Source organism: Vanessa cardui, chromosome 18, assembly GCF_905220365.1.
Source record: "Vanessa cardui chromosome 18, ilVanCard2.1, whole genome shotgun sequence".
NCBI lineage: Eukaryota > Metazoa > Arthropoda > Insecta > Lepidoptera > Nymphalidae > Vanessa > Vanessa cardui.
This window is the reverse complement of record NC_061140.1, coordinates 7,070,832-7,083,117: the sequence shown is the minus strand read 5'-3', so window position 1 is coordinate 7,083,117 and position 12,286 is coordinate 7,070,832. Positions and strand designations below refer to the sequence as shown.

General features: G+C 31.1%; 3 protein-coding genes across 3 annotated transcripts; 1 reads left to right on the top strand and 2 right to left on the bottom strand.

Moving 5' to 3' along the window:
- Positions 1-607: 607 nt before the first annotated feature.
- Positions 608-2,791, top strand: LOC124537425 (ejaculatory bulb-specific protein 3-like). Its single transcript, XM_047114262.1, has 4 exons — positions 608-700; positions 1,223-1,424; positions 1,882-2,008; positions 2,573-2,791. Exons 2-4 carry the CDS (start codon positions 1,232-1,234, stop codon positions 2,739-2,741), a joined length of 489 nt encoding a protein of 162 aa, XP_046970218.1. The 5' UTR covers positions 608-700; positions 1,223-1,231; the 3' UTR covers positions 2,742-2,791.
- A 30-nt stretch (positions 2,792-2,821) lies between these two features.
- LOC124537424 lies at positions 2,822-4,044 on the bottom strand. Its single transcript, XM_047114260.1, has 3 exons — positions 3,649-4,044; positions 3,262-3,388; positions 2,822-3,088 (listed from the first exon to the last, which is right to left on the bottom strand). The coding sequence occupies exons 1-3, from the start codon at positions 3,941-3,943 to the stop codon at positions 2,926-2,928; spliced, it is 585 nt and encodes a 194-aa protein (XP_046970216.1). The 5' UTR covers positions 3,944-4,044; the 3' UTR covers positions 2,822-2,925.
- A 3,708-nt stretch (positions 4,045-7,752) lies between these two features.
- On the bottom strand, positions 7,753-11,961 carry LOC124537312 (glutamyl-tRNA(Gln) amidotransferase subunit B, mitochondrial). The gene is made up of 5 exons (XM_047114122.1): positions 11,461-11,961; positions 10,560-10,736; positions 9,993-10,145; positions 8,611-8,783; positions 7,753-8,421 (listed from the first exon to the last, which is right to left on the bottom strand). The coding sequence occupies exons 1-5, from the start codon at positions 11,863-11,865 to the stop codon at positions 7,767-7,769; spliced, it is 1,563 nt and encodes a 520-aa protein (XP_046970078.1). The 5' UTR covers positions 11,866-11,961; the 3' UTR covers positions 7,753-7,766.
- Positions 11,962-12,286: the final 325 nt, after the last annotated feature.

Sequence of the window (12,286 nt, the reverse complement as noted above, 5' to 3'; positions counted from 1 at the left end):
AATAACTCACAATGGAATAAATATTTTGTTCAAAAGTGAAAAATCCCTGAGACGTGATACGTTTAAGCCTTATTGATTGCTATTGCAATACTATTTGAAAACCTTTGCAAAGGCCATGCACATGGTTAGTAAAAGCCTTCTACAAAATCCGCTTATTCCATACCAGGGTAGTTTTGGTCGGAAGGAGACCTTTTAAGCGCATATCAAAAGATTTACGATAGAATAAGAAGCTTCGTACGTATGGTGAAATTATTGAAATTAAGAAAACATATCCTCTCGGAGAATTGAGAAATATTCACTTGTTAAGGACGGATTCTATATAATCTCAGATTCAGTTAGTTACAAATGTAATTAGATGTTGTTTTGATTTTAATAACACAATTCTTAGTTATATAATAGTTTATAAACATTTTAAACATAACTTTTGAATTTATTAGTTAGAAATGAAATGCAAATAACTATTTCTTTATGTAGGTAAAACTATACATTACCAATTTTAAAACGGCTTGCATGTTGTTCATAGTAATTTTCATCAATCAGAATACATTAAATATTTAACATCAATTTCTTGGATAATAACCTGAGTATTATGTCTGCCAGTATAAAAGAGCATTTGTACCCTGACTACAGCGAGGTTACCATATTTATTTTATTTAGTGCACTGTCTCACGCCCTATTACTGACTTAAATTCGATACCAGGTACAGAATACATACTATTTTTTTGTATTTTTTATCATGATGTGATATTGGCAAAATAATTTGTGTATGGCTAGTGTGTATCTGTCTTAATTTTTGTTGTGTATAATAATGTATGTAATTGTAAACTATAAAATGTATCTTCTATCTTGCGAACTTCTTCTTCATAAATTTCACGAAAAGTCTGCTAAAAAAATTACGTAATGCATATATACAACAACAACAACAGCAGCCCGTAAATTTCCACTGCTGGGCTAAAGGCCTCCTCTCCCTTTGAGGAGAAGGTTTGGAACATATTCCACCACGCTGTTCCAATGCGGTTTAGTGGAATGCACATGTGGCAGAATTTCTATGAAATTTGTCAGATGCAGGTTTCCTCACGATGTTTTCCTTCACCGCTGAGCACGAGATGAATTATAAAGACAAATTAAGCACAAACTTGGTGATTTATTAAACTTTCTTCTATATTTTTCTTTATAAGTAACTTATGTATAACCTATTTCAATAAAAACTACTTAATTTCAGTGAAAAATAATGAAACGTTTCATATCAACCATATTGATTCTTTACTTTGTTTACCGAAGTGATTGTGAAAACTCCACATACACAACGATGTATGATGGTGTAGACTTAGATGAAATTCTGAGCAGCGATAGATTACTGGCAGGATATGTAAACTGCCTGTTAGATAAAGGACCTTGTACTCCAGATGGAAAGGAATTAAAAAGTAAGATTATACAAACCTTATTCTAATAATTACAATGTTCTTCTACTATATTACGAATATATGACATCACCATAATATTCATCCCAATAACGCATTTAAAACCGTTTTCCTAACTATTGGGATGCCTAGTTGCCCAAGTTGTTTCGAGTCTTTAGGCGGCGGTCTTTAGATCCCAATCGATAATCCGGCCCTATTTTTATATATTTATCGTTTCACATCAAAATAGTACACCATTATTTTTTTAAACGAAAATATTTTTTCCATAGCAAATACGTAGTTAAAAGATTTATTTTAAATGTTGCTTTTTAGAAAAGAACGGCTAAAATTCAGAAACGGTAAAAGTGAAACTGAATATAACTTATATTTTTATATTTATTCTCTTCATTGTGACACAAATTCATCGAGTTTTATTTCCAGAAAAGTAAATCAGTTTAATTGAAAATGTGTTTTGCGACAGGAAACTTACCAGATGCAATTGAAAATGAATGTAGTAAATGCACCGAAAAACAGCGTGATGGTGCGGACAAAGTCATGCATTATATCATCGATCACAAGCCAGACGATTGGAAAAAACTCGAAGCAAAGTGAGAGTATATACAAAATAACTAAATTTAAAAGCAGTATTAAATGTAGCCCTGCTTCAAAAATAGACTAACGCCTTTAATTAATCAGTGAGCAAAAACGTGCTTATGTGCATGTTTTACTATTGCGGATATTTTTATGGTTACCAAGATGAGCCTACATAACAGCAAGTTGAAATATATTCTAAAATTTTTTATAAGCAAGCTCTGTTGGCAGGCTATCCATATACATCAATTATTCTACCGTCATATAGTACTTAATACAGTTTTTGGATTGAATGATAGTATAATTACAGACAAGGGGAAATAACATCTTAGTTCTCATGGTTGCAAGCACATAGACGTAGCATTTGGTTGATATTTTATAAAATTCTTATGTTTAGGCAATCATTAGCATCGGTGATCGATATAACCTTCTATCTTTTTTAAATAGAGAAAATTATACGTAGGTACTTAATTATGATATTCATTTAAAATTAAAATACCTATATTTTGTGTAAAGCATCTTATTTCATAAATTGCTATACAGATGTATAGACGATTATAATATATTTATAATTATTTTAGATATGACACAGAGGGCACATATAAATTGAAATACATAACAAGTCAACCAAATGTCGAATCAAAATCGCAGGAAAACAAAAATAATAATGATGATGAAGACGATGATGACGACGATGACGATGTCACATATAACAAAGGTCCAAGTCCTAGAGTGGATTCTAGTGAATAAACGAATTTGGAAACCCCGATTAAAGGACATAATTAACTAACCAGTCTTGGTAAATGTATTAAGTATTCGGAAGTCGCTAATAAATATTTGGGGAATAATGCTCTGTTTATTTCGAAACTAAGCTTATATTTACTTATAAAATTTAATTATATAAACTATTTATGATAAACAGGATTTGGGAACATTAATTTATTTTTTCCATGGCATATCTTTTCACTCTCACTTTCACACCAGGCATTGTGTATCTATTTCTTGCATTTTCAATGTATTCAGGATCTCCCTTTATTTTTAATTTCGATGTTTCTTTTTTGAACGGTTTCTTTTCCGGTAATACTAGTAGTGCTGACCTAAAATCATATACCATTTTGAGATACACATTTAAATTAAAGAAACGAAACTAATACTGTCAGAAATTTACAAAAGGCAGGAATTTAAATAACAATATGACAGTGGATTGAATAGATATCTTACGCATTTGTTTTATCCCAGTATCCTTTGAATTTTGTTGAGACTGTCGTACCTGGTGAGGAAGAGCTTCCAAGCCACAGGATCATGAGCCATCATAGATGCAACAATTTTTCCTGCGGTTTCTTTCTGTGTTTCAGAACACTTAACGCAATCATCTTTTAATGCTTGGATGAGAACACCTTAAAGTAGATTTTATATTAATAAAAGTAATAATTTATTTAAACGAATTAAACCTTAAACAACATCGAAATGCTAAGTCATTTTTTGTGTTTCTGTTCTTACAAGAGATGAAAAAAGCTGCTAATAAAGATTTTAATAGAATAAATGGCTCATGGTAAATATGACCTTTTCGAATGTTATTTATAATTTCTTAAGAACTTCACAAGGAAAGGTTAAAAAACTAATTCGTAATGCAATAATTATAAACAATTATACTTACTCTTTATTTCGCCCATAGCTTTAGAACAGTATCGGTCAACAGACATTAAGCACTTGACATCTTCGGCTGGTAACGGGGCAATCGCTTCATTTAGATTCGTTTTTTTCTTCAATATTTCTGACTTCTCTGCGTCATTTATGACCTGATTTATGACAAACAAATCCTCGTCACCATAGACGACATTGTACCCCATACTTGTCACTCCATCGCTGACCGTTCTGTCTATTCCCGAAGCGGTCATATCTGCTGTGATCACTGCAGACAGGCACAAAACTGTTAATACTGTAGAGAACATCGTGTTTCAATCAATAGCAAAGACGTATTGACGTTCGATTGGTAGTAAAGAAATGTTATAGCTTGATGCTGCAACAAAACGTGATTAAAAACTAATTGAGCTTGTATACATTTGTTTGGTTTGGAAAAAGGGAATTTTCCAGGTGTCACTAACTCTTACTTATTAATAAATTGAGGAAAGTAAAAGACTGTAATTCTGATTGACTGTATTTCTAACTAGATTAAGAGACGAAATATAAAACATACGCACAATTTGCACAAACGATACTTCAGTGGTACTTGCTGAGGTTTGATTCATGTATTCTAGCAGCGTTAGCTCAATTAAAATAATGTTACTAAGTTCTTATTATTCATTTATTACCTAATTGTATGTATTAAGAACAGCATCAAGCAATACTTCATTTTATTATGACTATATACTACAACATTACATGAATTTATAACATTTTATAATATTAGTTATGCGTGACTTTCCTAGATAGAAAGGGTCTCGGCATTCTATTCTATTCGAAGTTTAAAAATTGACTTATTTTCATATTGTTTATATTATATACATTACAAGTCGGCAAAAAAGTAATAACTGCTTCTATTCCTAAAAATTTTACTATATCAATTAAAATTGCTACAGTAATACAAACTGTTGCGAGCCCCTGACGATTCCAATATTCGGGGCGCGTGTGGCATCGTCAACAAACAGCCTTCATTTATTCTGCATGCCAAGTGCGTTCGTAAACAAAAAACAATGTGTCTTCTTTGGTATTACATATAACAAATGAAGAACATCATTCCAATTTATGTCAAAATTGATATATATGATATGAATTGTGCGGCTTCTTTCGTATAGATTTAATTTTTAAAACAAGATCATTATTTTTGATAATTTTCATTCACTTCACCGTAGGCTTTGAGTTAAAAGGGAATGATTTTTAAAAGTTTATCTTCAAAAAGTAGCTCTTATCGTTCCTCCAGATTTAATTTTACGTCATACCAAATTTTATCAAATTAGGTTTAGTGGATTAGCCGTATTTGTGTTACAGATACACAACAGACAAAGTTACCTACTTACTATCATTTATGATATAAGTAGATACATCATTTTAACGAAAAAATAAATCATCCATACCTTATATCCTCACAACGAATTCCATCGATTTAAAAGATTTCTGGGCTTGGGTTCTGTACCATAAAATATGGTTTTGCTTTATAAAACCCTAAATTGCAAAAAATATATAGGACTAATATGTCATCGTAATTTATCCAGTAACCTATAAATCCTATAAAATTATTGATAAAAATGCAAACTTATGAAGTTTCATACGGTTAATTATTATTACACGTACAAATTATTGTCAAGCATTTTTTCTTAGCAATATAGGTAATCAACAACTTTGCTAAGCGTAGTCACATGTGACAGAGAAATAATAAACATTAGTAACAAGTCGTTCATTACTTGGCATAATGATGTTCAGAAATTCTTAGCAGCAACCCAAAGAATGGAAGTTGGCACTGGCATTGGCATTAGTTGGTATCAACATTTTCGTCCCCCGGAAAACACCTGACACTCGCTCTGATCGTGTTAGATAAAATAACAATTAGTGCACCTGTATTTAGGTATTCACTATTGTGTTTATAATACGTCTCGTGGTCGGCGGTGGAGGAAAACATCGTGAGAAAACCTACATGTGTCTAATTTCATAAAAATTCTGGCACATGTGCATTCCACCAACTCGCATTGGAACAGCGTGATGGAATATGTTCGAAACCTTCTTCTGTTGTTTTTGTTGTATTTACTGCAATTAAATTCTAATAAACAGATATGTTATATCCATACTAAACAACAGAAAAAAGTGTGCCGCGCCGGGTACCTTTTATTTTAGTTTATTTTTACATTTCGTTAAAAGTAAAAAGGATAGCTTGATAAAAACAATAAGTAAAAGTGATAACTAGATGTTTTAATTACGCAAAACGTATTACTACGTAATTATGATGTATTATAACGTATTACTACGTAAAACGACTAAAGGCAAACGTCCCAATTAGGACGTTTTCTAGTCTTCACTTTTCATATCTGTTTACTACAACATCATTTATTTACTGTCAAAGTTAGTTATAAATCAAAAAATCTGTGAGTAACTGATGGTAAGTAGTGACCACTGACCACTTACCATCAGGCATCATATTTGCCGCATTCCTAAATATGCTTTTATATTCCCATACGGGGGTCCAAAAAACAAGCGACAAGAAACACTTTGAAATTTGTCGTCACGAAAATGTTCGAGATCTGCTTTTTGAGGTGCGTGCCCATGCGTCTCAGTAAATTAGGCCTCTAATGTACAAATAATATATCTAAATGGAATATTGAGTCAGTTCTATCAGTTAAACGCATTCCTACTGAGATATTTCTATAGAACTAGACTAAAAGAAATTAGACTGTCCTAACCTCGTAAAAAAAATTAATTTTAATGCGCCGTCAAGGTTTCCTCGTGCGAGTAAATACGTTCCTTTTTCGATTCCACGCTCAAAAACGAATTTAGGACAGAATTCTATCATGAGTAGGCTACCTAGACAGTATAACCTACTCATAAAAAATCAAGAAATTGATATTGACGTTTTTTCAGACAGTCTGCCAAAATTTAAAAGCAAAGTTATAGCTAGTTTTAAATCGCCCAGTATAAATTAATAATTTTAAGTTGAAAATAATAAAATAAAGATCACATTCCAGTCCTTCAACATCGAACACGTTTATATTGTGTCGTTTACATTCTGTATTACAGTTGTTTGTTTGTTATGTTTGCTATAAAATTTTTGTTGTCTAAAAAAAAAAAAAAAGTTTCATTTTACTTATTTTTAATTTTTTAATTGTTTAGTAATAAGTTGGTAATTTGTTATTGTCTTTTGTAATTTACATTTTATATTGTATTATTATTGGTAGTATTTTTTGTTTGTATAATAGAAGTAGAAAAAAAAAGTTGTATTAGGTTAATAGAAAATATTGTCCTTTTTCCATGCCGTGATAACTTTTAATTGAAACAACACTTAGCTAAAAATGTAATTATCTTTATTTTAAAACTTATAAATGGTGTATGTTTTGTAAGTTGTCCTTCTAAATAAATAAATAAATAAATAAATAGAAGTAAAATAAAACGCCTCGAAGGCGAAATTATGTAGTAAGTGGTTTTCTATTATCACCACGAAATGGAAATCGTGACACTTTTTAAGATATATTTCTTGTCCTCTTATTGATCTCAGCGTAGAGGTGGCTGAAAGGGTCTTATACACTATGCAGAGATACTGATATTATAAATGCAACAGTTACGTTTGTATGTTTGTTGAGTTATCATAATTAAACTATTGAATTGAAATTGATACGAAGCAAGCTTGAATCCGAGTCGAGATGGCCCAGTGGTTAGAACGCGTGCATCTTAACCGATGATTGCAGGTTCAAACTCAGGCAAGCACCGCTGATTCATGTGCTTAATTTGTCTCTATAATTCATCTCGTGCTCAGCGGTGAAGGAAAACTTCGTGAGGAAACCTGCATGTGACAAATTTCATGGAAATTCTGCCACATGTACATTCCACCAATCCGCATTGGAACAGCGTGGTGGAATATGTTCCAAAAAACCTTCTCCTCAAAAGGGAGAAGAGGCCGTTAGCCCAGCAGTGGGAATTTACAGGCTGTTGTTATAAGCTTGAATCCCAAGGTAGACGGGAACATAGGCTACTTTTTGTACCCAAAACCTACGACCACCTACACTGACGTAAGCAAAAACTATATAATTATAAATAAATGGTAAAATAAATAAATACAAACATATTTCAGATTTATTTCTTTAATAATTCCTCCAATTTTTCGGAAGCTATTGACATATCAAGTTTATTATCAGTTGTTTTGGATAGAATACCAAGTAACGCTTTAAACACTTTAGTTTTACCTTCCTTATATTGCTTGACTAATTTGGGATTATTTTCTATGACTTTGATACAACTTTTCACAATCTCGGCCTCGTCTGTAATTAGTAACCAGCCTTTATGTTTTATAATATCCATAGCGGACGATCCCGTGCCTTCTAGAAGCTCATCTATAGTCTTACGACATACATCTAAACTTATTTTCTTATCTAATAACAAATCAACTAAATCCTCTAACTGGTTCACTGTTAACGGACAACTCGTAGCGTCTAATTTTCTCTTATTAAGTACTGTCAGTAGATCATTAAGTAGGAGATTGGCGACTTTAGTTGGATTCCTAGCTTTAACTAAGGTTATGGTTTGGAAGAAATCTAACAAAACAGGTTCGTTCACAAGCTGCACTGCTATTTCGGGACGTAATTCATAATTTTTTATTAACTTTGTTCTAGATTCTTCTGGTAATTCTGGCATTTTGTCTTTGATGAGTGGTACGCTTATGACGTCATGACTATATTCTTTTGTTTTGAGGTTAACCCTTAAAGGAGGGAGGTTTGGTTCAGGCATAAATCTGAAAACAACATTTTTCATAATATTACTAAATAAATATTACTGAATGAGCACATACTATAAAGTCGTAGTCTGGAATAAAAATAAGACTTCATAAAAAATACTTTAATGTTCGAAACTCAATATATAATTATTGTTAACTTACAAAAATGTATGAATGTATCTTATTAGTAAACTTTCATTATCGTACCTATAGTCTTGTACAACTTCTTTGTCTCTCATAGGAACAGTGATCTTCGCTGTGGCGTCCCAGGACCGAGTTTCATTTAAAATTCGTCCACCACCTTCCAATATTGATCTTTGGCGTTCTATTTCATGACGGATTGCGCCCGCCACTCCGCGCACTGAACCTATATTTTTAATCTGTAACAAGAAATGAAACTTTACTAAAATGTATTAAAAAAAAAGAGTTGTGTCATGACAACAACTACAATTAAAATGAAGTCGTTTTTCGCTATATATGATTAAATGACAAATATATTGAAATAAATTAACAACGCATATAGCAAAAAATACGATTACAATATATTATATAATAGAAAGAGAGAGAGACTTAAAGATAAAGATAAGGAAAGGTCGCCTGGAGGGAGGCACAGTGCTGTTTTCCTTAAGTGACGATTTCTATCAGTATACTCTACTGTTATCTCTTTAAAACATCTTCATTCAAAAAATTAGCAAAGTCAACAGACCAATAAAGAGAATTAATATAAAGTATCATTTTATAGAACAAGTTATATCACTTTTTTTTTAAACTACAAATCAAAGAAATAACTTTGATGGATCTGAACCATAAACACACTAAAATAACCAATCGACATTGTATCTAGATTACCTGATTATTTATCAGTTATAAAGCAAAACTTAACTGAAGCCAATGATCTTTAGAGCAATGTTAATGGTTCTCTTAATGGTAATTACTTATCAAATTTTTGAAAATGTTTTTATTATTAAAAAACAATTACCTAATGATGCTAAAAATTAAATAGAAAAATGCGGTAGAATGACTTTCATCTCTTAAATTATAACTGAATACATTTATTTGTTCTATACTTATTTATTATACAATCACTAAAAATGTACTCTGTTGGGTTGCTATATGTCTTTATGATTACTGTTTGTAATATAATAAAATTATCTGATAAGACTAGCGCTAAAATATTCTCAGGATAATTAGTTAACAGTAACAAATATACTAGTATCCATTTTATTAGTACTGATAGACATATAAGTGTTTAAAACTTTATTTTAATCAAATCAACATTGCCAACTGTATTTGGTAGAGAAACTGAGTTATTAATCAGTTAATTTCAATTGATATAGCATGCATTTCATGCACTTTTAGACCCGTTGACAATTCAATCCAGTTTACAATGGTCAATATATATTGGTTTATTTGATAGAATACCTAGGTGGTTTAAAAAGAGTCAATTATTTCTTTTTTCAATTTTATTTTGGCAGTTAAATTTTAATTGAAAATAGATTTTCGCACACTAAGCTCTACACATAGCTATTATTTCAGATATGTAAGCCCTTATTACAAGTCTAAGATCTAGAGAAGAAGAAGATTCTCACCTCTGTACGTGTAGACAGAGGTTCACCGGCGTGATGCATGGACACATTGGCATCTACACGCAATGCACCTTCTTCCATCCGACCGGTACACGCACCTAGCCTCTGCACAATCAGTACTAGTTCTTTAACTAGTGCTGCCGCTTCCTCACCATCCTAAAACAAAAAGTATTATCAATGAAAATATAGAAAATTAAAATATTATTTAAATATCACATATTTGTGTCAATTAGATGTTTATTATGTTCGTAGGAACGAAGAAAACACATGAGCTTGTAAGTAACCATGTAATTCCGAATATAGCTTCATTGTGTCACACTATTTTTTAACACACCCACTTAATTCACTTTATTATTTAACAAAGTAAAAAAGTACCCTACCTTTTATAATCATAACATTATACTCAATATTATGTACTAAACTAATTATAAATAGATAAGTATTATTTCCAGCATTGAATAGGACTTTAAAAGATATTTAAATACAACAAGTTATTATTTACATTTAAGTTTTTTTTTTTAAAAAAAAGACTGTTCGAAAGCAGCATGCTTTAATTTAAATGTAATTCACCTCAAGGTCGGGTTCAAAGACAAGCTCAATAAGTGGAGCTCCCGCTCTGTTCAAATCCACAAGGCTTCTCTTTAACTCAGCATCGTGCAGAGACTTCCCACTGTCTTGTTCTAATTGTATTTGTTTTATTTTTGAACTCTTGTTATATGGCTTCTTGTGAACACCTGGTGTAAATACCTATAAGGATTGAAATAGATAAGTATTGAATGTCAATAGCCTTTAAGTTACTGGATAAAGCAGATTATAAGGATTTTGTAGTCGCTGTTACTCAACTATCTAAAGGTTGTAAGGTATATTTCTTTAGTTAAATATTTAAAGTACATTACATACTTTCAATATTTATTTGTAATAAGTAAATAATAATACTCAAAAATGAACCAACATTCTTTTTATGGGTTTTGGCTGTTACATTCCTATAGAAGATGTATATGCCCAGAGAGAAATCTCAACATAATAATGTAGAGAATCACAGTAAACTATTGAATTTGGAAATCTTTGTTATAAATGGGTATTTTTATCTTAAGGTATTGAATAATAAATTTATTTATATAATAATAAAATTGAGAAATATCAAAAAAGTTAAACACTTGAAATTCATAACCATAGCTATATTTTAATCATTTCCCCGTCCGAGAAGTTACATATGACTCACAGATATTGTTCTATTGTGTCTGCTGTATAGACAGAACAGAAGACAGTACTTAGAAAATTATTTATATTACATAAATCACAATGTTACATCATAAACATATGGTTTCCTTCAAAATATCCATATTATTATTATTATAAATGTTAACCACAAGCAAATATGAAAGGCAAAACACATTTCCATGAAGGTTGTATTAAATTACCTATTGCCTAATTTTAAATTCTCAGCAAAACTTAAAATTCTTAATAATACCTGGAAATTAATAATGCCATCACTTGCTAGTGGTGATCTTTGCTGCGTTATCTGATAACCAGCGGGCAAATCGGCGTAAAAATAATGCTTTCGGTCAAAAGTCGATACTTCATTTACTTTGCATGAAAGTGCCAATGCAGTTAGAATTCCTAGTTCTACACATTTTCCATTCAAAACAGGCAAGGTTCCCGGTATTGCAGCATCGAATAATGACACACAATTGTTCACTAAACCACCAAATGTATTTTCAGCACCAGAAAATAGTTTCGATTCCGTGTTTAACTGGGCATGCACTTCTAATCCTACGACACTTTGCCATTCTTTTTTACAATGACTCGAGAAGCCACGTCTAAGTATTTTACTGTATTTATATAAAAGTCTTTTCGATAATATATAATGTTTCATTATAAAATTATAATGATTATTCCTAAATTAAGAAATATACATCAAATATAATGATTCTAAATTATGACATTGACATTTGACATTTAATGAATTACTTTTACTGTCAAATATCCAAAGTATAAAATAATTTAAATATGAATGTATCACAATAATATAATCGTAATACGTTTCCTTAATAATACGCAAAATAAAATTCCTTGATCATAAAAATATAAGAACGCACTACAAAATAAAACGGAACGACCACACCTTTGTGATTGACCGAGAAAACTACAACGAATGTCTTGCGTAGTCGTATAGATGTCACCGTATCTTTACAATTGTTTTGGCGTTCATTTCGCTTAGCCGCGCAGATGTTTTCGATTTTTTATAACCTTTCAGGGTCGATTTTATTTACAATTTATATAATATAAATATTTTA

Coding starts and splice junctions, on each gene's coding strand:
- LOC124537425 (XM_047114262.1), top strand. CDS start 1,232: ATGAAACGTTTCATATCAACCATATTGATTCTTTACTTTGTTTACCGA. Junction 1,425..1,881: donor AGATGGAAAGGAATTAAAAA/GTAAGATTATAC, acceptor GTTTTGCGACAG/GAAACTTACCAGATGCAATT. Junction 2,009..2,572: donor TGGAAAAAACTCGAAGCAAA/GTGAGAGTATAT, acceptor TAATTATTTTAG/ATATGACACAGAGGGCACAT.
- LOC124537424 (XM_047114260.1), bottom strand. CDS start 3,943: ATGTTCTCTACAGTATTAACAGTTTTGTGCCTGTCTGCAGTGATCACA. Junction 3,389..3,648: donor AGCTATGGGCGAAATAAAGA/GTAAGTATAATT, acceptor ATCTACTTTAAG/GTGTTCTCATCCAAGCATTA. Junction 3,089..3,261: donor TGGAAGCTCTTCCTCACCAG/GTACGACAGTCT, acceptor ATATGATTTTAG/GTCAGCACTACTAGTATTAC.
- LOC124537312 (XM_047114122.1), bottom strand. CDS start 11,865: ATGAAACATTATATATTATCGAAAAGACTTTTATATAAATACAGTAAA. Junction 10,737..11,460: donor ATGGCATTATTAATTTCCAG/GTATTATTAAGA, acceptor CAATCCTTATAG/GTATTTACACCAGGTGTTCA. Junction 8,422..8,610: donor GAAGTTGTACAAGACTATAG/GTACGATAATGA, acceptor TGTTGTTTTCAG/ATTTATGCCTGAACCAAACC.